Source organism: Camelus bactrianus, chromosome 8 (assembly GCF_048773025.1).
Source record: "Camelus bactrianus isolate YW-2024 breed Bactrian camel chromosome 8, ASM4877302v1, whole genome shotgun sequence".
NCBI lineage: Eukaryota > Metazoa > Chordata > Mammalia > Artiodactyla > Camelidae > Camelus > Camelus bactrianus.
In genome coordinates this window covers 77,230,177-77,256,756 of record NC_133546.1, presented here as the reverse complement: position 1 = coordinate 77,256,756, position 26,580 = coordinate 77,230,177, and the positions used below count along the sequence as shown (strand labels likewise).

Below are 26,580 nucleotides of genomic sequence, written 5' to 3'. Positions count from 1 at the left end.
GAGTTTGCCTTAGGCCAGAATGAAGCATTTTAAAAAGAAAAAAATGACTATCTTTAATTTACGTAAGAGGAAATAAAAATGAACTTCTGGTTCACATGCTTATTTCCTTAATAGGAAAATTACATGAGGTTCATTTTCTCAGTATTCGAGTCCGTGATGAAATCACTCATGGCTGATCTCCCAGAGGCAAAACTGTCCTAAACTATCAAGCAGTTTGTCTGTTTCCATCTCTGACCAGGTATCCCTGAATTCAACCACTTAAAATATGACAAAATCATAATTATGATTATTTCATGTGAATAGAACAGATCATTCAATGAACATTTATTATCCATTGGTAAATGGGAAGTGTTCAGATAACAAAGCTATAGTCTCTGTCTTGGGAATTCTAGTTGGACTATATATATATATCACATAAGCAAGAAACTCAAGGTTAGTTCTGCAATTACTGTTGTGGTTGAACTTTATAAAAACATCGAGAGCCCTAGATAGTTCCATGAAAGGACTTGGAAGACCTTGGCCACCTGGGCAGAGATTGTAACATGACCATAGCTCAGTTAAAACAATTTCCAAGGAGACTTAATCAACCTAGATAGAAATTATGTTTTTTGTGTGTGTCTTAGAACTGAATTATAAGGAATATGGACTCAACTTTCCAGTTTAGTTTGCTTAGAAATACAGGCAGTGCCTGCCTTTTGCCATGACATTTAATCTGTTCAACTGCAGGCTCTACAAGGATGTGGCCATGACTTTGTTCATCTCAGGACGTCTACTGTGCCTGGAACATGTTACAGGTTCAATACGTACCTGCTGAACAAATGAACGGATGGCTGAAAAAATTCTAGTTTCTATAACTCATCAACAAGTGTTTTAAGAGGGCCCAGTATATGCCTCACACTGGGCTTTGTGTGCTGTGGGCCTATAAACAAATATTTAAGACTCAGGCCTTGTATTTTAAGAACTGTTCAATCAATGTTCACAGCAGCACTATTTACAACAGCCAAGACATGGACACAAACTAAATGGCTATCAACAGATGACAGGATAAAGACGTTATGGTATATTTATACATTAGAATACTACTCAGCCATAAAAAAAAGAATAAAATAATGCCACTTGCAGCAAAATGGATGGATCTGGAGATAGTCATTCTAAGCGAAGTAAGTCAGAAAGAGAAAGAAAAATACCATATGATATCACTTATATGTGGAATCTAAATTAAAAAAAAGACACAAATGAATTTATTCACAAAGCAGAAACAGAATCACAGACATAGGAAACAAACTTCTGGTTACCAGGGGGAAAAGGGGATGGGAAGGGATAAATTGGGAGTTTGAGATTTGTAGATACTACTATACATAAAATAGATAAACAACAAGTTTCTACTGTATAGCACAGGGAACTATATTCAGTATCTTGTAGTTAACTTATCATGAAAAAACATGAAAAGGAATATATGTACATGTGTGACTGTGCACCAGAAATTGGCACAATACTGTAAATGATCCTACTTCAATTAAAAAAATGGAAACAAAACTGTTCAATCAAATGCTGGTCATTTGTGCCACTCATTTCTCAGCCTCTTCTCTGGTACAAGATACCAAGGTCATAACGCTTTTACACTCTGCATAGACTCTAGATGTTGGAGGGGATCAGAGAAGGGAAAGATCTGTTTCATGGGCTGGAGAGTCGGGTAAAGTTAATGAAGGAGAGAGATTAGCTTAGTACTGAAAGATGCTTAGGATTTAGGCAAAAGCGAAAATGACAGCAGCAGCAGCAGCAACCACTCAAATGACATTAGCAACAACCATGAACATTTCCTGAGCACACAATTAACGTGTGTTAATGCATTCAGTCCTCGTGACAGGCCCACGAGGCCCTCAGTAACATCCCCGCTTTTATAGCTGGAGACACTGAGACACTCTATAGTTAGAGGCTTTTAATGACTTGATTTGCACTCTTAAAACTATGTTAAAGCAAAGTCAGGTTGTCACTAAAAATGAATTAGAAATATGGAATTCAATTTAAAAGAAGAAACAAAAACAAAAAAGGAAAAAAAACCAGAACAACAAGAAACAAAGTGAAAAATAAAAACAGAAAAGAAAGGAAAAAATGAAAAAAAGCAAAGAAAAAAACAGAAAAAAATTTAAAAAGAAAAAATATAAAATATAAGAAAGAGAAAAAAATTTAAAAAAAGAAATATGGAATTCAAGAGTTCACTACACAGCAATTTCTCCCAGACAGTGTCTATGTCTGTTCCTTTAGAACAAATGTTTGCATTGCTTACCGTGTTTGTAGGCTTTTAATTCTACACAACATGTCCAGATGACCAGCAGAATATTGTTCAATGACATCTTTTACATCATACGGACGTAACGTTTCCTTAAACTTCCGTTTTGCAACATGAAATTTCATAATTCTACAAGGACAACATATTACATATTAATCTTCATAACTGCACTGAAAGAAGTTACTCAAAAATCTTCCTAGTCAATATGAGAAAATCTGGGTGAAAAAAGTTACACATCAAATAATTTTAGGCTCCTATAGAAATGCAACAGAAAAGCTTGAGATTACAGTGGACAATTTAAAAATATCTCATGTGAAGCACATCAAAGTAGGGAAGAAAAATACTCTAAAAAGGAGACTAATTATTAAATGCTGCACTTTTTTAATGTCCATTGAAACCCTGAATTAAAATCAAACTCAAAATCAGTTTTACCTGTTCCATGGGATCCCCCAAAAGTCCAAGATATAATACCCAGAGAATGCATCCCTTAAAAAATATAGAAGCTGAGGGGGAGGGTAGAGCTCAGTGGTAGAGCACATGCTTAGCATGCATGGGGTCCTGGGTTTAATCTCCGGTACCTCCATTTAAATAAATAAATAAATAAGCTTAATGACTCCCCCCAGCCAAAAAAAAGAGTGATGGAAATTCTTAGTTTAAAAAAAGTGGGAAAAAAAAGCTGTTAAAATGGCCTTTTATGTAACTATATGCATTCTTGAGATGCAGGTGTGTCTGCAAAACTCTTATTCTCTCTAGTGAAGTGTACATTTGTAGAGAAATTTATGAAAATTCTGTTTCATAAATTATTTCTGCAGAGTACTGCTTGATTAACTAGCCAAGTTCTTTTTGTTTCAAATATAACCCACTCAGCAACTAAACTTGGATGGCTAAGCTTTTCAGAACCAGAGATTTCTTTTATTACAATGCTTCCCCCAGCATGGGCTCTAGGTTTTAAAACAATGTTTCATCACTGAATTCCAGGCTGCCGAAAATAACTAGGCTGCCCAAGATAGCCAGTTACTGCAACAATTTGATGCAATTCCTGGAGAAAGCAAACAGGCATAGCTTTTTAATGCATTTGTGCAGCCTTACTGCAGGTAAACTATAAACTTGGTGTTTATTCAATTATTAAATGGTTTTTAGATTCCTATTATCACTTTCATGGGTCCCAGGCTGGGAATCAGTCAACTAGGTTCCATGAACTGAAATGTACTGTTCCTTAGTGGAAAGTGCTAAGATTAGAAACAAATGTAAGGGGAGGAGGGTATAGTTCAGTGATAGAGTGCATGCTTAGCATGCAAGAGGTCCTGGGTTCAATCTCCAGCCCCATCATTAAAATAAATAATAAATATAAATAAGCCTAATTACCTCCTCCACGTCCCCCCAAAATAAAGGGATTGTCTCAGTCCCTTTAAAATTTAAAACAAAACAAAACAAACAAAAAACAAATGTAGACTTCAAATGGAAAATTACCTAAGTGATCACTGATTGCAAGGAATCCAAATTGTCTTATTGCTTATAAAGTCCCAAACTTTATCATGTAATTATGTTATTAACTTCAAGTTGCTTGTATTCTGGTTATTCCTGAATCATTTGTCTATAATGTACTTACTCTCTCTTTCTGCCACATCCATTTTCACGTCTCATCAGGTAAACATCAAATTCCTTAGCATGTCCTTTAAGGCTGCTTATGGACCAGCTTCTGTCTACATCTCTCACCTCATCCTCTTCTTCCTTGGAACCTGAGGTTCCAGCAACAATAAGACACTTGCAGAAAAACACCATCCAATCAATTACATACTGAAGTTTATTTGCATACGCCATTGTCTCTTCCTGAAGTCCAGCAAATATCCTCAAGACTCAGTTCTAGCACACACTACTATATATAAAATAAACAGCAAGGACCTACTGTAGAGCACAGGGAACTATATTCAATTTCTTGTAATAACCTAATAATGGAAAAGAAAATGAAAAGGAATATAACTGAATCACTGTGCTGTACACCAGAAGCTAATGCAACATTGCAAACTGACCATACTTCAATTAAACAAAATTAATGAATTTTATATCCAGGGAAGAAAAAAAAAAGACAAGAAGGCGGAGAATGGAAAACCTGGGAGACTGAGCTGAGCCTGGCAGTCAGTAACTTCATGCAAACTCCCTGATCCATCTAGTCTCCCTGGTACATTGAAAATGGCTTCTGTCCCCTGCAGTGCAGTGAGCTTGACCAGAGTGCCCAGTGTCCATCTACTGGACACAGGGAGCAGGTCTCCCATCACCGTGCTCTTGCTGGATGGCCAGCATTGCACTCAGCCCTTGAAACTCTAAGACTTTTCCACCTACGATGTTTGTTTGGGTCAAGTGCAGGCTCAGGAGGTAGCGTAACCTGTCCAAGGTCATGCCTGCTGGTAAGAGGCATTTTTTTTTAATGGAGGCATTGGGGATTGAACGAGGACCTTGTGCACGCTAGGCATGCACTCTACCACTGAGCTATATCCTCCCCACCAGAGGCAGGCTTTTGCTGATAAAAAAGTCCATGTTTTTACTGCTCCAGTAAGCCAGCATCACAGGGTAGGTCACAGGCAGGCAAACCGGTAAAGGTTCAGGAGAATGTCAGGCTGTCCACTGACCTCCTCCTGCTTCCTCTGTGCATTCTCTGGCACCCTCACAAGCGAATCCCAGGCCTCATTCATCTGCTCAGCTCACAGCCATCTGTCTTCCCAAAGAGGGGCGATGCTCAGAGCACACTCCACCCTTAAACTGACTACCATCCTTCTCTCAAAGAGTCCCTTCCAGGAATCAGGCCAAGGCTGACGTGGCCTTGGACTGTAATGTTTTCCCTTTCAGCATCAATTCTAGGGGTCCTCGGCTTACTTTACCCCATTTGTAGGATGTGCACGTTGGTCTCAGCGGGGGCATCAGTTTTGCCTTATATTTTCCACCACCATGCAGTTAGTCTCTGTGATCTGGGGTGCGAGTAGGCCATTTTCTGGTTATTTGCAGGAAGAAATGAAGCCCAAAGTTCAATAATTCTAGATTTCAGGAAGGCTATGAAGGTGATGAAAATTGAGGAAAATGTCCAAAGTGGCTGTTAGACTATGAATTTGATAGGTGGTTTAATTCAATTTTTTTCTTTCCAACATCATTCCATTTCAGATACTAAGACTTTAAACCACAAGGTGTGGGGAAAAGAGCTAGGGGTTAGGGGAGCCCCGAGCTGGAAGTGACAGTTGGAAGCCCTGGGAGGAAGAGGAGACCCTAATTTCACATCCTGATTCTCGCATAGGCCACCCTGAGTGTTGTATATCCGACTCCAAACACAGCTGGACATAAATCCAGACCGACTCAAAGTCTAGACAAGGGGTGCAAAGTTCTTTCTGTAAAGGGTCAGATAGTAAATATTTTATGCTTTATGGGTCATATGGTCTCTGTTGACACCACTTTACTCTGCATTGTAGCATGACAGCAACTGTAGACGGTACAGACACAGATGAGTGGAGGTCTGTTTCAATAAAACTTTACCTACAAACACAAGCATTGGGTTGGCTTCTGGCCCCACCCTGTAGTTTGCTGACCTCTGGTCGAGACAAGACTATCAGTGGGGAAATGCCTTGAGCCCAGCAATTAAAAACAAACCAACCAACCCCACCCCCAACAAAGAAAACAGACTTATGATTACTAGGGGGGAAAGGGGATAGGACAGGATAAACCGGGAGTTCAAGGTTTGCAGATAATAACTACTATATATAAAATAGATAAACAACAAGTTTCTATTCTATAGCACAGGGAACTATACTCAATATCTTGTAGTAACCTGTGAAAAAGAATATGAAACCTAATATATGTATGTATATGTGTGACTGAAACCTTATGCTGTGCACCAGAAACTGACACAAAGTGTGACCTGACTATACTTCAATTAAAACCAAATCAAACTGGTGTGTGTGTGTGTGTGTGTGTGTGTGTGTGTAGCCTGTGAACTGGTCTGGAAGGAAGAAGCAGAAAACTTTAATGGACTTTTATGCTTATAAAAGAAGTTTAATATGATCTACGGATTGCCTGGTAGAAAGGAGTGTTTGAGCAAATCATTCTAGAGTAAAATTAGGACCTCTAAAGTGCAGTTAGTGACTAAGATGCTACACTTGCAGGCAGTCCTTGGTGGTCTAACCCTGTGAGAAGGGTGCTGTCATTGGCTTCATTTTGCAGGTAAGGAAACAGGGTGGTGAAGTGACGTGCCTGAGGTTAAACAGCTACTGAGGACTGGATCTGAATCAGTCCGCCTCCAGTGCTGGGCTCGTAATCATAACGTTCTACTGTTGTCTTAATATCAAGATCTTAACATTTTATTTTATTTTTTCAGAGGGAGGTAATTGAGTTTATTTATTTAGTTAATGGAGGCACTGGGGACTGACCCCAGGACCCTGTGCATGCCATGCACTACTGCTGAGCTATACCTTCCCCCAAGATCTTAATATTTTACTGCAAGACGACAACAGTGGAAGAGATACTTTGCTATGAAATGACTCCCCGCTGCCGCCCACGTGCCTGGCACACAGTAGCTGCTCATTAAAACTCTGCTTCGTGAATGGCCTGTTCTTACTGGTGGTGTTGGCAGGTCCTTCCAGGGCCAACAAAAAGGAGAAGTAAGTGACACTCCCATTGTCTTCTTTTCTTCACGAGGCTAAACTGCAGCACTGGAGACAAGATAGCGCAAAGAGCAGGCACCCCTAAAGCCAGCCTCCTCTGATGCTGTTGGTAACTAAGGTGAGGCGTCTGGAAGGAAAGCTCTGTGCAGAGCTGATGTGCCGGGCAGGACCAGTAGAGGGGGGAAGAGATTCACTGCAAATGTACACTGGCAGCTGCTCTTGAAACTGAAGTCTGCTCCTACATTTCTGAGCACGAACAAAAACTAAAGCAAAATCAAACTCGGGGTGGAATAGATCTATATATACACACAACACATGTGCTCTTATAAGGAAATGTAGGTGCATTTGTTGTGCTGCCATGAGTTACAAAATCTTGCAGAAGTCTTGTTCCAGCCCTTTAAATCAGGGTAAAAACACTGCACATGAATATGCAGAGATAAGAATGATCAGCAAACAGACGAGGCACTGACTGTCGCCACCACCAAACAGATGGACAGGCCGGGCCAGCAGCCACACCACGTGTGGGGCTGAGGGCTCAGCTAATGGTGGACCTGAGAGGGGTCTGTAAGGCAGCAGGAACCCCCCGCCCAGCTCCTCAGCTAATCAGAATCAGCCAGGAAGCCCCCCAAATGCCAATATCTGGGTCTCACCTCTGGAAACCCCATTTTGATTGCTGCAGGGTGTGGTCCAGAGAGTTCATAAACCTCCTCAGGTGACCTGAAGGTGCAGCCCAGGTTAAGAACTGCTGACGTGGAGGTGGGGTTGGGGTGGTGGTGCTGGGGCGGCCTCCACCCTCCTGCCTCCGGGCACAGAAGTGGTGCGGGGTTTCGCATCCGTCTTCCCAGTCACACGCATCGTACCTATGAGGCAGAGGGTCAGCACGCCCTAGGCTCAGGTTCCAATCAGAACCCAAATGCTTCCAGACTCTGCTCCTCTGAGTAAGACCTGAAGTCCCCTGCAAGAGCCAGCTATGAAGTTCCATTAACTTCTCAAAGGACTCTGCTGGAAGGGAAAGGAAGTACCACTCATTCTTTCAGTAAATCTTCATTGAGCTCCTACTACGGTGTGCAAGGCACTGTCCTCGGGTCTGAGCAGCACCAACTCTGTGGGAAGAGAGCTGACAGAGTTGAAGAGGTCTCCAGGGATCCCATGGTCCCCAGCCTCTTTCTCTCTGCAGCCCCGATGGCAGGCAACGGTCACAGCAGCAGAAGCTCTGAGAGGATTCAAGAGCCTCATCTACCCAGAGCCTGGCACCCACCAGGTGAGCTCGGGGTGCCTGCTTCCCTAAGTGATGCCAAGGGCCTACCTGGTGAGCAGGACTGAGTCATTCATTCATTCATTCCTTCACCCACCCATCAAACATTTGTTGAGTGCCTCCTACATGCCAGGCTCAGTGCTGGATGCCAGGGATAAAGAAGTGAAGAGAGAAGCCTTGTGGCTCGAGCACTTCCCGTCCAGCAGGGCAGACAGATGGGCAGCCACAGGTGGGTGTGGGTGTGCAGGACAGGAGTGTGTAACCCAGACTGGTGGGGGGTGGGGGTTAGGAAACGATTCCAGGCCTTTACCCCGGTGCTCTGCACCCCATCTCTGTGGATAGATTGTCAAATTTCTCAAGGCTCAGAAATGGCCCCTGTATGTTCCTAGATCTTAGTATTTTGGTGTGGCTGTGTCCCTCCCCCTTGCTGTACGTTGGCTAAGTGTGTCAGTTGACTCTACCAACATGCATTCCACACCCACCTCTTTCCCCATCCAGCAAATTCAACCCCCTGATTTCTTACTCCCCATGAGAAATACAGCATCTCTCTGCCTTAAAAGCACAGGTCCTTGGGGGAGGGTATAGCTCAGTGGTTAGAGCACATGCTTAGCGTGCACAAGGAACTAGGTTCAATCCCCAGTACCTCCATTAAACTAACTAACTAGACCTAATTACCCTTCTCCCCTCCAAAAAAGCACAGGTACTAGGGCTCATTCCATAAGGGACCCAGGGCCTTTTGATCACTGAATCCCTCCAAGGCAGCTCTCTGGCTCATTAGAGATTGGCCAAGAGGTGAAGTTGATTACGGAGCACACTCAGCAGATCACTGGGACTACAGAACCTGAGGGCATGTGTATCACTTGTCTGGATGATTCATTGATGCTATTTTCTTGTTAATACGTGTCATGATTCTATAATACAGATTTGCATTTGTGTGTGCAATGTTTAGACTTTGAAACTGTTTGAAACTGGCTGGAAAATTAGATATTCAAGACTCCTTTACCCTTCTTTAAACAATTTTTTTTTCAAATCATTCTTTTTTTCCTTCCAGTTTTACTGAGATAAAATTGGTATATACTGTATACTATTTTTCGGGGGGTGGGTGGGAGGTAATTGGGTTTCTTTTTTGGTGGAGGTACTGGGGGCTGAACCCAGGACCTCATGCTTGCTAGGTGTGCACTCTGCCACTGAGCTATATCCTCCCTGCCTTAAAAAAATTTATTTTAAAAAAATTGAGGGGGGTAATTAGGTTTATTTATTTATTTAATGGAGGTACTGGGGATTGAACCCATGACCTCATGCATGCTAAGCACGTGCTCTACCCCTGAGCTGTGCCCCCCAACTTCACCATTCTTTCATCTCAGACTGGGCTACTAGCTGGTGACGAAGTAGCCCCAGGAGCCCCTGAATCCACTGGCCAGTCTCATTTTCTGGCTTTCAACTCTTGATAGAGGCATGTCCATTAGCCACACTGGCACACAGTCTACCAGAAGTCTTTACTAAAGGAGCAAGCAGGTATGTCACGTGGCTGACCTAGGGATCAGGAAGGATCTGTGGGCACACTGTTTCCGCCACTGGGAGTAGAGTTATTCTTCTAATGCTTAATATTATTGTGCTTTATATTCAGGATCTAATAGGCTCTTCTGTACACACTGTTTGGTTTTCTTCTAAAGAGGTAGGAGTAGTAAAACCCGAGCGAGAGCTTCTGGATCCAGTGAGTCTGCAGATGGGTAACTTTCCTTCCTAGGATTTTGTGAGCACTGATATCATAATTAAATTGGGGAGTTTTATTTTCTTCAGAGTATAAAATCCTGCATAAACTTTAAAGTGGGAAATAAATAAGTAAATAAATCAAGTTGCCCATAAGTGTTGATTGCTCTTGAATATTTTTGGTCCCAGCAATGAGTAGGAGATTCGGTTGAAATTGTACCCAAATGAAAGGTTAAAAATGAGATGCTGCAAAGTCAATGCATTTCCAGTGAAAACACCAGTTGAGTGCAGCCTCTTGGCAAAATGTGGTCACAAGCAATTATCTTCAAAATGGAAACAAAGAAAAAGAATATTCCAGGAAATATCTTAGCTGATTAAAAATATGTGCTAAGTGATCTATCAAACGGTCTTCTGACAGCGTCCTTTACTATCACACGTCATATTCGGCCATCAAGAGTGTCTTCATGGTGACTCACAAACAAAGACTCATCACCTCTGCTGAAAGAACAGAGATGTCATCAGCAACATTAAGAACTGGTGGTGGTTAAACAGCTTGTACTTTTAACAAAAACCCACAAGGGCAGACATGTGCCTCTTCGTCTCTATTTCTGGAGTATTCTTGTCCGAAGTAGAAAGTGAGATTTAAGGAGGATTCAGAGTTGAGGATGCATCTTAGAGGACGGTGAGCAAACGGTCTTGAACATGCATCGTAGAGTAGGAAGAACACAGTGCAAGAGAACTGGAAATTGTCATCACTCAGACTGGGGTTCCAGCGCGGTGGTACCTGCATTGCTGGCGCCTCACTCAAAACTGACGAGTCATCGGCAGGTCTCCTCCTGGCTGATCAGTTCTGAGCAATTTCAGAAGAGTTAATGAGTCTTTGCCAGTGATAAAGAAATTCTTGACACCTCACCTATGTTCGCTAATAGGAAGATAGTGTAAGATTCTGTATATATATTTTTTAATTGAAGTGTGGTCAGTTTACAATGTTGTGTTAATTTCTGGTGTACAGCATAATGCTTCAGTCATACATGAACATACATATGTTCGTTTTCATATTCTTTTTCATAAGTTACTACAAGATATTGAATATAGTTCCCTATGCTATAGAATAGAAACTTGTTTATTTTATATATATTAGTCAGTATCTGCAAATCTTGAACTCCTCGTTTATCCCTTCCCCCCCGGTAACCATAAGTTTGTTTTCTGTGTCTGAGTCTGTTTCTGTCTTGTAAATAAGTTCATTTGTCTTTTTTTTTTTTTTTTAAGATTTCACATATAAGTGATATCATACAGTATTTTTCTTTCTCTTTCTGGCTTACTTCACTTAGAATGACAATCTCCAGGTCCATCCATGTTGCTGCAAATGGCATTATTTTATTTTTTTTGCTGAGTAGCATTCTAATGTATAAATATACCATAGCTTCTTTAGTCATTCATCTGTTGATGGATATTTAGGTTGTGTCCATGTCTTGGCTATTGTAAACAGTGCTGCTATGAACATTGGGGTGCATGTACCTTTTCAAATTAGAGTTCCCTCCAGGTATATACCCAAGGGTAGGATTGCTAGATCATAGGGTAAGTCTATTTTTAGTCTTTTGAGGACTCTCCATACTGTTTTTCACAGTGGCTGCACAAAACTACATCCCCACCAGCAGTGTAGGAGGGTTCCCTTTTCTCCACACCTTCTCCAGCATTTATCGTTTGTGGACTTTTGAATGATGGCCATCCTGACTGGTGTGAGGTGATACCTCATTGCAGTTTTGATTTGAATTTCTTAGAGTGTAAGATTCAAATAGATAATTTTAAAAACTGTTATGTTGACAATCTGGCTTTGAACTTTTTTCCTCTCTTGGATTTTTCTCCGAAGTTACTTGTGACCACCTTGCTGCCACTTTCGAAGGAACTTCTCACTCTATCTTCTTGACTTCTTTGCAGTGTATAACACTGTCAACCCTGCCTCTTGTTCCGAGCGCTCTCCTTGGCTCCTCAGCATCCCACTGCCCTGGTGGCCGTCTGTCTGGCTGCTGGGTCTGCATCCATCCGCGCCTTCCTCCTCCCACAGGCAGCACTTTACAGTCTGTGAGCCTCAGATTCCATGCATACTGCCTGCTCTCTTTACTCCCGCACTCTCCCTGGTGACATTTCTGTAAACCATCCATTCTGTGCTGACCACAGCCAAGTTTGTCTTCATCTCAGACTTCCCTCCTGGGGTTCACTGGCTACAGGGCCCCACTGAGGCCCCTCAAACTCAACACTCACAGCAAGGCACCGTCTCCCCCCACGCTGGCCACCGACTGAGCATCCGGATGTTTGTCCCCTCTCTGATTTTCCTCCTGCTCTGTCGCTTCATCCTCTCCAGCCGGTAAATATCCAAACCCCATTGTTGTTTCTGTCTGCAGAGCCCTGTTGTCCATCCTCTGTTACTCTTTACCAGGACAGCTGGGCTCTGGTCTCCAGCAGATCAGGGACTGTGCAAACAGGTGTGCCCCCTTCCCGATCTGTCCTTCACCCCACAGTCAGAAGCATGTTTTTAGGGGATGGAGTGAAGCACCAACCTGATAGATTTACTTCTGTCCTTAAAAGCCCTTTGCCTTCCTGCTTGCCAGAATGGTTCCTGCTCTGATCCAGTCTGACCTGTCCTCCTCCCATCTCAGTCCCCCACCAACACTCGTGCTTTCTAATGCCACCTCCACCTTTGATCTTTGGTAACTGCAGCTGCCGCTCCTAAACACACACTTTTGCTAAGCTGGCTGGAACCCACAGAGTAGCCCCTCAGGACTCCAAGCAGGGATCTGTCTTTCTGGTTATTTTCATCCCTGTGCCTTTGAGTGCATGAACTGGTCCCTGGCAGGACCTTTAAAGAGCCTGTCATCAGGCTGCTGTGTGACTGGAAGAGAGAGACAAAGTAACTTCTACTTCCCACCATCCTCTTTCTTCTTGGGAGGGGGCTCATGAGGGCAGCAAATCCCCCAGAGGATGCGGAGGAGAGGTCTACTCAGAGCAATGCCTCTTGGCTTGGGGAGAGCATTTCCCGTCCAGCTCTGGGTGGGAATACCCATCATCAAAGAGGAAACAGGCACAGAGAGGTAAGGTGAGTGACTTGAGGTTGCACAGAGGCCATCAGGTTTCTTGGACTACCTCTCCTGAGCTGCTCTGGGCAGGTGCCTGGGTAGTCAGGCTGCAGCTGCAACCCAAGATCCTTTGTGTTTTCACCTCAGACCTTACTGATTCATTTGATTCTCTAGAAGGCAAGACAATATAAGAGGTAGCGTACACAGGAAACTACAGACATGGTGACTCGCACGGAGCCACCAGGAGAAGAAAGTGGCACCCTCTACAGCTCTTGGTCACTTCTTTTCAACATCACCAGTTGTCCCGTTTGAGTTGCTGTGGTTGTCTTCATAAGAAGATAGGTTGTGCAGAATTCTGATTCATTTCTTTTCTTTTTTGATGGAGGTACTAGGGACTGAACATAGGACCTCAGGCATGCAAAGCATGTGCTCTACCACCAAGCTATACCCCCACCACACACAGTGTTTTGTATCATATAAGGCAATATTGTTGTAGGTACTGACAGACGAGTCATCTTATAAACATACTTATGGTGTCAGTAAATATAGTACTACATTGTAAATGTATTTTCCTTATGATATTCTTTTGTTTTCTTTTTTCTTTTTTTATGAGGGAGACGTGATTAGGTTTATTTATAGATTTCCACTTGGAGGAGGTACCGGGGATTGAACCCCTGACCTCTTGGGTGCTGAGCATGCATTCTACCACTGAAGCATAAGCTTCCCCTCTTATGATATTCTTAATAACATTTTCTTTCCTTCAGTTTAATTTTTTGTAAGAATACAGCATATAATACACATAACATACAAAGTATGTGTTCATTGATTGTTGATGTTATTGGGAAGCCTTCTGGTCAACAGTAGGCTATTGGTAGTTAAATTTTAGGGGAGTCTTAAGTTATACACAGATTTTTGACTGTGTGAGGGGGTCAGCAGCCCTAACTCCTGCACTGTTCAAGGGTCCACTGTACAGTGAGAAGTGAGTGTGCAGAGTGTTCAAGAGTTTATCAATTTGCTTGTCAGTCTGTTTCCTTCCCTGCTAATTTCATCTTTCTATTTAGAAATTCATTTCTATGAGTGGATGACAGGACACTTAACACTGAATTAGATCATTAACAAGATATAGAACTTTTATTAAAAACAAGTGCAGGCTTCACTTCCACAGATGAGTTTGAAAACAAATTTTGAACAACTTGTGCATTCAGACTAAATAATATTTTGAAAATAACCTGTGATGATCCTTTATAGAGGAACTCTATAAAACTAAGTACTCTTCTGTCTTTTACAGCATACTTTGGAAATGTGTAAGAATAGCTGTTATTCACTATGATGAAAAGTGATGCCATTCGTTAAAAAAAAGTCTCAAAGTGCATTCTGGCAGTGGGATCCAGATGAGTTCGGAGAGTGGCCTTAATCATCTCATTGCCTGAGAATCTTTACTCTCAAAAATGATTAGAAACTGTCAGATGTTTAATAAATATTAACAAGTGAAAATAAGATTTCCGACTTCACTCTTTGTGAATGTAATCATATTATTTTCCATGCTGTCATTCTTGCAGTACGGTATATATTTTTTGTTACACATTTTAATTTTAATTTATCCCTTAGGAAAAACTTTAATTATTGTAAGAGCTACTGGAAGACAAAAGACATGTTCCAGTAGTCATATCGGGGTAGGGGAGGGTCTAACTCAGTGGTAGATCGCGTGCTTAGCATGCAGGAGGTCCTGGGTTCAATCCCCAGTGCCTCCATTAGAAAAATAGATTAATAAACAAACCTAGTTACTTCCCCCAAAACAAACAAAAAAAGTAGTCATATTAAGTAATCAAATAACCAAAAAAGAACAAGGAAAATGCCAAAGCAAAGTTGCCGTTTTAGAGATAAATAAGAGATGGTTCACACTTGTAATCAGCAATATACATACAAAATACTACTTTAGGTGAGCTGTCAGAGGTGGGCAGGTTCACGCAAAAACATTCTTCTAGTCAATTGATGTTCAATTTATTATGTAATTTAACTCAGAAAAAGGGCATCTTTGCATGTGACTTACAGACTTATACCTGCAAACTCCTTTTCAGAACTGCTAATTATATTGGTTGGTCTTTTGATTTTTAGAAATTAAGTGCTATCATGAGTCAACGATTACCAATTATTAATCACTGAGTGTAGTTACTATGTTTTTATAGACTCCAATGATTTTAAATGGAACTTAGAAGTGATTAAAAAAAAAAACCCCACTAAGCAGAACCAGGATATGGGGGAGAAAAACATCCCATCAAGAGTCATGTGTAGCAAGCAGAAAGCTTCCAAAACCCACAAAAAGGAAAAGCATGTAAATAACAAAGTTCTGTTAAAAATAAGGAGCCAGAAAAGAATTCTGAAAAGCAAGGGAATTCTGCAAAGGACTGTACAACAATCAGTCATGTTTCAAGAGGAAGGTACTGCAGAGTAAATCTTAAGTCGCGGCTGAAGTGCTTAGCCAGCAGAATAAACCCATTTCGTTTTCTTTCCTGCAGCTCACAAATCTTTTTAGAGGCTGTGAGGCACAAGCAGAAAGCTTCCGAAGGTCTGGGGAAATGACACAAGCCGGGGTGAGTATGGCTTTCAGGAAACTTAACCTGCTCCCCTAGATAAGATTTTACTGTACTTGCTGTAAGCCGGACTAATCTGGGGGTGAATTGCCCCACATTAGGGTCTTGGATGGATGAATGAATGAAAGTAATTAATTTCAAGGTGACTTCTAGACCAGCAATGTCCCATAGGACTTTCTGCAATGATGGAAACATGCAGCATCTTCTCTGCCCAACACACACGCCACCAGCTACAGGTGGCTGTTGAGCACTTTAACTGTCGGTAGTGCTGCAGATGAACTGAATTTTAAATTTTGTTCGATTTTAACTAATTCAAACCTAAATGGCTATGGTATTGGGCAGTGCAGTACAGAGCCTTTCTGTCCCTTTAACTGAAGGCTTCAGGTATCATTTTACTACATATCCTTGGGTTTTCTGGGTTTAAATATTACCCAAGGCTTCTAGGATCCCCATGGATAGGGCGAGCATACTGTTTTCCAAACTGGGATACTTTGAAAATGACAAGGAGTGTTTGTAACACCCCTGATGAGACAAGAGACAAAATCAGGGACGGTCCAGGACAGATAGGAAGGCACGGATGCCCATCCATAGGGACAGCTGCTTGTAGGTCCTACTGGGAATTAACAGGCTTTGCTTTGCTTCTTTTTGGGTTGCTGTTACAGATAATGTGTGAGCATCTTCTGGGGTCCATTTTCATCATAACATGATTTTTTTTTGCTCCTAAAAACACTTACCCAAACATTTATAACCCATTTCTGCTTTTCCAGTGACTCCCAAACACAAAGTAGAGCAACGTCTAACGTGATGCTAAATGACCAACTACAAACAGAAATAAATAATCAGTCATACTGATATTGGAGCTTGGACCAAGTATCTGAAGAGCTAAACTGGGCCGGATACTTTAAGTTTTCCTCAGGGCTTTTGGTAAGAGGTGGAAAGAGCCAAAAAGATCGGAGGTATCCCTTTGCAGTACAATCACTCAGCATTTCCCTGACAGGTGCACATTCTCCCGAGGGGATTAAACTGGGCAGCCTGAGACTGGAGCAGCTCATTTAGTCCAGATCCTGGATTGTTTGAGGGGCTGGAGCCTGGAAATACAAATATAAGTTGCTTTGGACACTCTCTGAGTTTTCTGCCTTTGTAGAGGACACAGATTAAGATCAGCCTTAGCAGCCTAGGAGCAACGCACTGCAGAGTAGCTCCCTGTGATCAGAACTCAACCTGTCCCGAAGTAACACAGGGGGATTTTTCTTTGACCCAAAATACAGAACACGAATTGAAACATCAAGTCAGAAAAATAATATTAAAAAGCCATTTGTATCTATACCCTGGACGTCCTTAAAGCAACAAACTCACATGACGAGGCAGTTCTCATGTAACCCGTCTGGCATGGCCTGGCTTGCCAAACCCCACCCACCTTCTAGAACACGTTTTGTGTTGAACACAGTAAAGTTTTATATTAAGAAAACAATATTTCAAAATGTAATAGGCATGTGGATGACTAAGAAGAGAGAAAGTCATTATTCCAGGAGATTTACCTGCAGGAAAGAGAATTTAGCAACGGAGTAGTTCAAATAATCAGAGGAAGGTCTCAGAATCATTTCAGCAAAGGTTCTCACTAACCTGATTGCTCGAATGACAGTTTTGAGTGGTGGGGTGAGGTCCTCCACAGAGACGTCACACTGGCATCCTTTCTCATCATATGCATCTTCAGTGCCCAGCGCTGTGTCAGCTGCAGGAGGAAACAGCCACTTAAATAAGAGATCCAGCAGCAACTTAAAACCCATTGCTGAACTGGTCTCACACAGGAGTTGGGGGGAACTCAAGAGACTCTGCTTATAAATCAATATATAGAAAGTCAGCCAATTGTTTTCCCCAGGATTATTCTTTCTCTGTTTCCTACAGCCTCACCGGTTTTACGTGATTTGACATGACCACTGCCCAGAGCTGTTTTCCACCGGGAGCTGCACTATTAAACCCCGAGTCTCACTTCTGACTCCTGCCAGATTTGTCTTCCTCGGTTGTCTTGTTGACACCTGGGTTCTCTCTCCTGAGTTGCATTTTCCTCACTGTGGATGAGTGCCTGGCCATGGTGGCCTCAAGTGACGTGACCACCAGCATGGGGAGAGACTCAGACTTAGAGCAGTGTGGTCCCCATGGCCCTGGGCTGAACAAGCCAGACCCTCCCAGGAGACCTGGAGACACACCCTCCCCTGGGGGGGAGGCAGGGGAGGGGGCTCACATAGAGGTTGGGAGGCTGGCAGCACTGAGGCCGCCAGGCGCCACATGAGTGGTCCAGAAAGAGGAAAGACCAAGCAATGTACTTCATTGGATTCCCAGTGCAGAAGTCACAGGAGGTTGTGAGCTGCATTTCAAAATAGAGGGGGATGCGATTGTTTTCAGACTGCTCTGCAGTCTGAACTCTAGTGAGAAGCTCTTCCAACAAGGTCCCATCTTATACCTCGGAAACCTGGGGACACTGGAGAGGTTTCAGGAAGGCAATGCCTGAATCAGTGACTTACCTACTTGAAAATACAGTGTAACCAACCAACACATGATAATGCAAGCCCAGATAATTAAACAGAGTAACATACAGGGTCCTTTTATTATTAGGGGGTTAATGGAAAACTTTTTCATTAGGTACATGGTACACTCACAATAAACACAGAAGTAAAGATAGTGAAACTGATGTTGGCACGGACTGTAAGTTAAAGTGGGAACGCTCCAAATGATGCCGAGACAGTTTTCTCCCAGCCCAGTGCTGCACCCCTCAGCTCTGACCTGCACCCCAGTGAGACCCTCAGTCTCTCCACCTTGTTCAGGGACAGGGCTGGCCAGAGGGTGGGAGTCCTTATATCCAAATGCATCTTATTACAGAATCTTACCATGCCACTTATCACTTGATTATTCAAGACATACATTGAGCTCTCTGTCTTTGAAAAAGTTTCTTTTTTTTTTTTGGCAAGTCTGGTCAGAGCAAACTAATAGGAACTATATCTTGGCCAGCCTGTCTGCTGATGCCAGGGCTGAGTTAGAGAATTTTTCTCCTTATTTGAAAGCCACAAAGATGGGGACAATGCCATCTTTCTCTTTTATAAGTATCTTGAGATGTCAATATTCTTTTCAATGAGGTTAAGACCACGTTAAATATCTTTCTCCTGATTCCTAGAGGCTCAAAACCCTCTGTGAACTCTGACGCACCTGGATGGGGCGAAATTTTCAGCCAAGGCTGGCTCCGTGCTCTTCAACCACACTCCTGGCTCTCCACCTAGGTGTTTTGGGAAATGTGGCCATGTGATCCTCGCTCTGCACAAAACCGGGCCTTGACGGGCAGCGTGTGGACGGGGTGAGATGCTCCCCAAAGTACTGACACCCCTGTGGGCAGTCCTCCCAGACCTGGTGGGCCTGTTGCAGGCCGCCCCAGTGCACGCATGGTCTGTGCTTTCAGGAAAAGAAGTTTAAAATGCAGCCCACTGAGGGGAGGATATTGCTCAGTGGTACAGTGTGTGCTTAGCATGCATGAGGGTCTGGGTTCAATCCCCAGTGCCACCGTTAAAAATAAATGAAAAAAACTAATTATCCCCCCCCAAAAGTAAATTACAACCTGCTCTGTCTCCTGTGAATTAGCAGTGTTCAAGATCTGCTTTCAAATACTTGGTTTCCCTACATTCTGGACGATTCATTCCATAGCTTTTGGCAAGAACCACTTAGACCATACATGGCAAAGAAGGGGGGGTACACAGAAAGCTCTGGAAGCTTCTGCCATGTCCAAAGACTGTTCCCACTGTAAATTCTGCATCGAGATGCAGCTGTTTATGAATGAAGGACAGGGAGTTTCCAGTTCTTTCTCTTGTCATCTTCTCTCACAGATGAGATTTCTTTTAACAATTTTTTAAAAGTTATATTGCTTTTCTCTTTTTTCTTTTTTTTAATTGAAGTATAGTCAGTTTACAGTGTTGTGAAATTTATACAACTATGCCTTTATTTTGGGGGGAGGCTATTAGGTTTATTTATTTTTTTATTTAATGGAGGTACTGGGGACTGAACCCAGGACGACCTAGGGCACGCTAAGCATGTGCTCCAGCATTGAGCTATACCCTCTCCCTTCTTTTTACATTTCTTGATGAAATGATTACAATCGTTTTCAACCTTGGCTGCAAGGTTAAATCACCCTGGGAGCATTTGAAAAAAATCTCAGTACCCAGGATGGGCTGCAATCCAGGCCTCACAGCTTTTATAGAAGCTGCCCTGAGAAGTCCATGTGCAGCCAAGGAGGGCCATGGATTGTCAGGGGAACATGGCGCCCCTGGTTTCTCCCAGCCAGAGCTGAGGAATGTGTCTGACTGACCTGCCATTGGACTCAAACAAGTTCTCCACATTTCCCCTGGCACCACTAGTATATTTTACACAACTTGAGAGACTATAGGTGCTTCCCAAGACAACAGGAGATAATCACATCATCAGAAAACAGAAAGAGTTTGGTGCAGCCAGTATGGAGATTCCTCAAAAAAATAGAAATAGGTTTACCATATGATCTAGCAATCCCACCCTTGGGCATATACCTGGAGGGGACTCTAATTTGAAAAGATACATGCACCCCAGTGTTCATAGCAACACTATTGACAATAGCCAAGACATGGAAACAACCTAAATGTCCATCAATAGATGATTGGATAAAGAAGATGTGGTATAGTTATACAATGGAATACTATTCAGCCATAAAAAAGAATTAAATAATGCCATTTGCAGCAACATGGATGGACCTGGAGATCATCATTCTGAGTGAAGTAAGGCAGAAAGAGAAAGAAAAATACCACATGAGATCACTTATATGTGGAATCTAAAAAAAAAAAAAAAAGACAAGCTTATTTACAAAACAGAAACAAACACACAGACATAGAAAACAAACATATGCTCGTTTTGTTTGTTTTTCTGAGGGGGAGGTGGTTAGGTTTCTTCACTGATTTCCACATGGAGGAGGTACTGGGGATTGAACCGGGACCTCTTGGGAGCTAAGCATGCGCTCTACCACTTGAGCTATATACCCTTCTACCCAAAACATTGTTATCAGGGCAGGGGAAACAGGTGGGAAGGGATACATTAGGAGTTAAAGATTTGCAGATACTAACTACTATATATAAAATAGATAAGCAAAAAGTTTATACTGTGTAGCACGGGGGACTAGCTTCAGTATCTTGTAGTAATTTATGGTGAAAAAGAACATGAAAGGAATATATGTATGTTCCTGTATGACTGAAGCACTGTGCTGCACACCAGAAATTGGCACAATATTGTAAACTGACTAGACTTCAATAAAGATACATTAAAAAAAAAAAAACCAGCTAGGAGAGCATGTAATGAAAATAGCTGTATTAGGGCATGAGATTACAGGGATGTATACTGCTTTACAAATTCCTTAAGGAATTTAAAGATTTTTTTCCGTCACAAAAATAATACATGCTTTTTGAAATAGATTATTTGAAAAAGAGAAAAACAATTAGAATGAAGAAAGAAAAATGTTCCCAAGTCCCAGAAGTTAAAGGAAGATCACTATTTTAATATGTTTCTTATGGTAAAAGCATGAGGGCTACAAGTTTGCAATGCATTTTTATTTTGGAAATTTAAAAGACATATGCAATGATTCTATCCCACTGTGCTATGAGGAACACATTTAAAACTGGCCACGATTAAGGACGGTGGTTACTAATTTATGACGTCCTGCTATGAATTATAATTTATTTTCCCAGGGTTCCTTCCTCCTGGGCTATTTGTCTTTCAATTACCTTCCCTCACTATCATTTCCCGACATCTTAAATATCACCCTAAATTTAGAGTATACACTTGAGCCACGTGCTAGCTCAAAGGCAGCCCCTTTAATCCAGCGAGAGTTCAGAGTAACTGCTTGGGCTCTGATGCAGCAGCACAATTTTACTTCACTATGTGCTTGGCTGGGGACTTTTTTCTCTTCCATGCCAGGTGCTGCTAAGTCACCAAGACACACTGGGTCCTCAGGACACTAATAAGCACCCCAGAAAAATACTCCAGACAATATATTTTACTTACTTACTTAATGTTTTTGTTTATTTATGTTTTTGTTTTCTTGGGGGGAAGTAGTTAGGTTAGTTCATTAATTTAAAAAATGGAGATACTGGGGGTTGAAACTGGGACCTGGTGCGTGTTAAGTACATGCTCTACCACTAAGCTATACCCACTCTCTGCAGAAAATCTATTTTTTGTTCTCAACTTTTTCCTTTTCAAAGAATTTTTACTTTAACTTTGTTTTTTTCTCTCTATGACAGTAATACATGCTCACTCTAGAAACTGTGAAATTTGAATTTTAAATTAAATCATAAAGAATGAGAAAAATCTGTTTATAGTTTGAACACTGGCAAATCCTGTTCAATTTTGGCCTCTTCCCTCCCAGTATCTTTTCCTCTGCATCAAATGATACTTAATGTCAAAGTCAATTTCTCAACACAGACTGAAAGGTGAACATCTCTGGTTGCCAGGTGAGGGAACTTTATTCTGAGAGCTCAAAAGTCCTTATTCAGCCTCATCTTATTATACAGCTTTTTCATCTCAAGCTCCAGCTACACTGGACCTTGAACAGTTTCTCAAGGTGCTGTTTAAGCATTATTACCTTTGGACACTCTCCCAAGGGCTACTCTCTATCCACCCTCATCCACTCTCTTCGGGTTTTTTTTTGGCTGGCAATCTGTGGGTGCTAAATCTGCAGTGGGCAGATTGTCATATGCATAGAGCACCACAAAAGCAAGGAGTACCAAAAAATGGGAAGAACATCAGAATATTTAGAACAAACCATTTACATTTCAGCATGCATATACTTCCTGAGCCATCTTGAAAACTAGAATTTCATTTTGCAGTTTAGCAATGACTGTTGAGTTACTCAAAGCAGAGAGGGTGAGGTGTGCAGGGCAGCATGACAAGAGTTTCGAGCCTCAGATCCAGCCTTGCAAGGACAAGCCCTTTAAGAATCAACTACTTCCATGAAATGCACCTGCTCCCAAGACTGACTCAGCCTTGCCCTCATGTCTTATGGCTATTGCTACAGAGTATTAGATCTGATTGTTTCCAAGCTCTTTCCTTGCTAGATAGTTGTTTCCAAGCTCTTCCCTTGCTAGACAGTGATCTCTGTGAGAGCAGGGACCATGTCTTTCTGTCCATTTATCCATCTACCATGTATCTTCTCCTCCAGGGACCTTTTGTTCCTGGAACACTGAGGGTGCAAAGACCGCCCCCGAAGACTTCTGTTTCATCATGCAGGGCTTCCTCCTGACTTCAGTGAAGTCTGGATTTAGGATTTTTGTTTGTATGTTTTTTTGTGGGGAAGGAGAGGTATTTAGGTATGTTTGTTTATTCATTTATTTTTAATGGAGGCACTGGGGTTTGAACCCAGGACCTCATACATGCTAAGCATGTGCTCTACCACTGAGCTATATCCTCCCCCTGGATTTAGGATTTTAAAAGTACATGAACTCTGTGGTTGGTGGCTGGCCCTGAACTGTGTTCTTGTTCACTTGGTGAATCATCTCTTGGAGGTTGAGGGACCAGTGTCCTCACGGAAGATGTTGTCATCCCAGAGGTCACGATGGTCCCTGTTTCTCAACTCTGTTCAGAGGTGGCTGAAGAACTCCTTGGGCACTTGGTGGCATGGAGGTGTGGATTCTTTATTTTATTAATACAAGCTATCATTCATTCAGTCCTTGTATGTGAGGCAGTTCACAAATCTGAACTGTAATTGAAAAGATTGTAATGCCAGATTGCAACTACTGTGCAACTATGTCTCCATTTTACAAATGGAGAAGCTGCAGCTCAGTGTGAAAGATGATGTAAGGGGGCCCTTTTACATGGAGCTGGAGCAGCAATCACCTCACATGTCCAGTTTCCTGAACCTGTGAGCTGAGCCAAACTGCCAGCCCTTTAAGAATTCAGTAAGAATGAGAAAATCCCATTGAAGGGTCTGATAAAAATGAACATTTAGTGGGGGGAGGGCACAGCCCAGTAGTAGAGAGGATGCTTAGCATTCATGAGGTCCGGGGTTCAATCCCCAGTACCTCCATTAAAAAAACTGAAAATAAATAAAAAAAAAAAAAAAAAAAAAAAAGAACTGTTACCTAGTGACCACTTTGCCTGACTAGTCAGTGAAGTACAAATCAAGCTTGGCTTGGCAGCACCAGTGAACTCTTCCTAAAAACAACTTTCATCTTTCTCTTTTTTTTTCCTATTAAAAAACCCTGGTCCCCACTCCTGTAATTGGGTTTCTACCTAAAAACGTATACCTCAAATTGCAACTCTTTGATCCCAAATAAATGCTTTGTCTCTTGAACTGGTTCCTTGTTTTTTGGGGGGGTTGACATCAGCAAAGTTAGATGGCCTGCTCAAGACATGGGTTATTAAGGGCAGAGCCGTCCTTTTAAAATTGGGATCGTGTCTCAGCACACAAATCTCCAGTGGCCCCGCATTTTCTCTTAACCACATACAGCCTGAATTTTGAGAACCCACCGGCACCCGGCACCAACATGAAATGGCAAACCTCCAAGATTTACTGAGCATCTAAGACCTTCCAATGCAAGATCAAAATCAATGAGAAATGAAGGAAAAGAAAACACAGCCATTAAAATCTTCACAGAGATAAGGCAAGGTACTGTATCTATGAAACAAAAACAGGAAGTTAAAATAGGGGACATGTCGTAAACAGCAACAGCAATAAAGAACCTTAGGGACGGTAGGTGTGGGTGATGAAGTTGGCCCAGACTCCTACAAAATAGAACAAAAGACAAAGAGGTGGGAAATGGGAGAAGAAAGAAAGAGAGTCAGTCCACAAATAGTCGATTTCCATACAAGACAACAGAGAAAGTAAAGGGAAGAGATCATTAAAAAAAAAAAAAAAAAAAAAAAGAGAGATTCCAGAACAGAAGGTCATAAATGACCAATTTGAATTGATCCCTCTTGTGGACATGAATACACCCCTACCCAGGAATATCATTATGAAAATTCAGAATACTGGGGATGAAACATGGATCCTACAAAATCCCAAGGATAAAACAACACCACACCACTGGTCACATACAAACAGCAGAATGGCTCTGGGCTGAGGGCTGGAAACAGGCAAGCGAGGGTGCGATGCTTTCGAAAATCCAAATGAACATTATTTCCAGCCTAAAATCAACACCAAGCCAATCTATTGAGCAGCATGAGGATGGAAAAGCCATTTTTGGACCTGCAAGGTCTCAAAAGAGTTGCTTTTTTTTACACTCTTCCTCAGGAATGCGCTGGGAGATGCACTCCACCAAAATGGGGAAGTAAACTGAGAGGATGGCCCTGCACCAGGTGGAGATGGAAACCTGTCCAGGTAGGGCTCGTGTGAACCAAGGTGCAGGCATTTTGACAGCTGTCAGCATTATGCCCGGGGTCATCATACCCTCTATAAGAATTTTACTTTCTGAAATAAGGGAGTGAATCAAGAAAGGCGAAAACGTGAGACCCTGTAAACCGGGAATGCACTCTAGAAGAAAATAAAAAGGAAGTTGAAAGATCATATCTGTGCAGCAGGCTCAGAGAGCTGAGAGGGGGATGGGGTTTCCTGAACATCTTCTCCAAGAAAAATCACGGTGGAACTGATCGGTTAACTGATGCACTCGACCTTGTGGAAAATTCTCCTGAGAGATTCTGGGAAGAAGTGGGAAGAATTAAAACAAAACCAGGAACAAATAAGACATCTCTTTACTATACGACAGGAAAAGCAAACAGTGGTAGTGCAACATAATACATAGGTATAATGTAGACATTGAACTTGGGCGTATCAAAAACTTGCAAAACCTAGGTTGGAAGGAGGGGAGGATCTGCAGAAGGGAAACGGTGAAAAAAGAGCTAAATCTTCATTTACTAGAATTTTAAGTTAATAGAAAATGTTCAGAATTGATTAATCAGAAGTTAGCTGTACGCACATGAAAAAGTATGGACATTTGTAAATATCAGAAGAAACAACCCCAAAATAGAAATGGTTGCTTCTGGAAAGGAGGTCTGAGGGTAGAGTGGGAGAATTGAGGGAGGGAAACATCATATTCTGATAAAAAGAGCTTGTATTATTTGACTTTTTATTTTATTATTTTACTTTTATTTTTTAAAGCCCATTATTTTATCCTTGTTTTTTTGGGGGGGTAATTAGGTTTATTTATTTACTTATTTATTATTATTTTTAACGGAGGTACTAGGGATTGAACCCAGGACCTCGTGCATGCTGAGCGCACACTGCCCCTGAGCTATACCCTCCACCCATTTTATTATTTTGAATTAAACCTTCAATTTTGTTAGCTGTAACTATAAATTCAAATTTGTAATTGTGGAGTCATATGCAAGACATAAAACTAAGATCCCGTGTACCCTTTACTCAGTTTCCCCCAGTGACACTATCTCACACAGCTATAGTACAATGTGCAATATCACAACCAGGATATTAACACTGATGCAGTCAAGATGTGGAACATATCCTTCACCACACGGGGTCCTCACGTTGCCCTTTATGAGCCACACTCCCTGTGACTTGGGGCAACCACTAATCTGATTTCCATTTGTATAATTTTGTCATTTTGAGAATGTTACAGAAATAGAATCATACAGTATGTGACCTCTTGAAATTAGCTTTTTTCCCCCACTCACTATAATTCCCTCAAGATTCAGCCAAGTTGTTCTTATCAATAGTGTGTTCACCTTAACTGTCGAATACTATTCCATGGTAGGCATGTCGCCTGTTGAATGACATCTGGGTTATTCCCAGGTTTTGGTTATTATTAAGATGCTACGAACACTTGTGGTTTTCATTTCTCTGTAATAAATGCCAATTGCTTGGTCATATAGTAAGTGCATGTTTAGTTTTATAAGAAACAACCAAGCTGCTTTCCTAACTGACTGTATCATTCTGCACCCCCACCAGCAACACAGGAGAAATCCAGTTTCTCAGCATCCTCCCCAGCATATTGTGTTGTCACTATTTTTT

General features: G+C 41.9%; 1 protein-coding gene across 3 annotated transcripts in view; it reads right to left on the bottom strand.

Moving 5' to 3' along the window:
• KCNQ5 (potassium voltage-gated channel subfamily Q member 5) overlaps positions 1–26,580 on the bottom strand; it is a 451,726-nt gene that overhangs the window by 2,990 nt on the left and 422,156 nt on the right. For all 3 annotated transcript variants that reach the window (XM_074368770.1, XM_074368771.1, XM_074368772.1), the window contains 2 exons: positions 17,187–17,295; positions 2,288–2,419 (listed from right to left, as the gene is read on the bottom strand). In XM_074368770.1, coding sequence (XP_074224871.1) covers positions 2,288–2,419; positions 17,187–17,295 — 241 coding nt within the window. The remainder of the gene's footprint in view (positions 1–2,287; positions 2,420–17,186; positions 17,296–26,580) is intronic.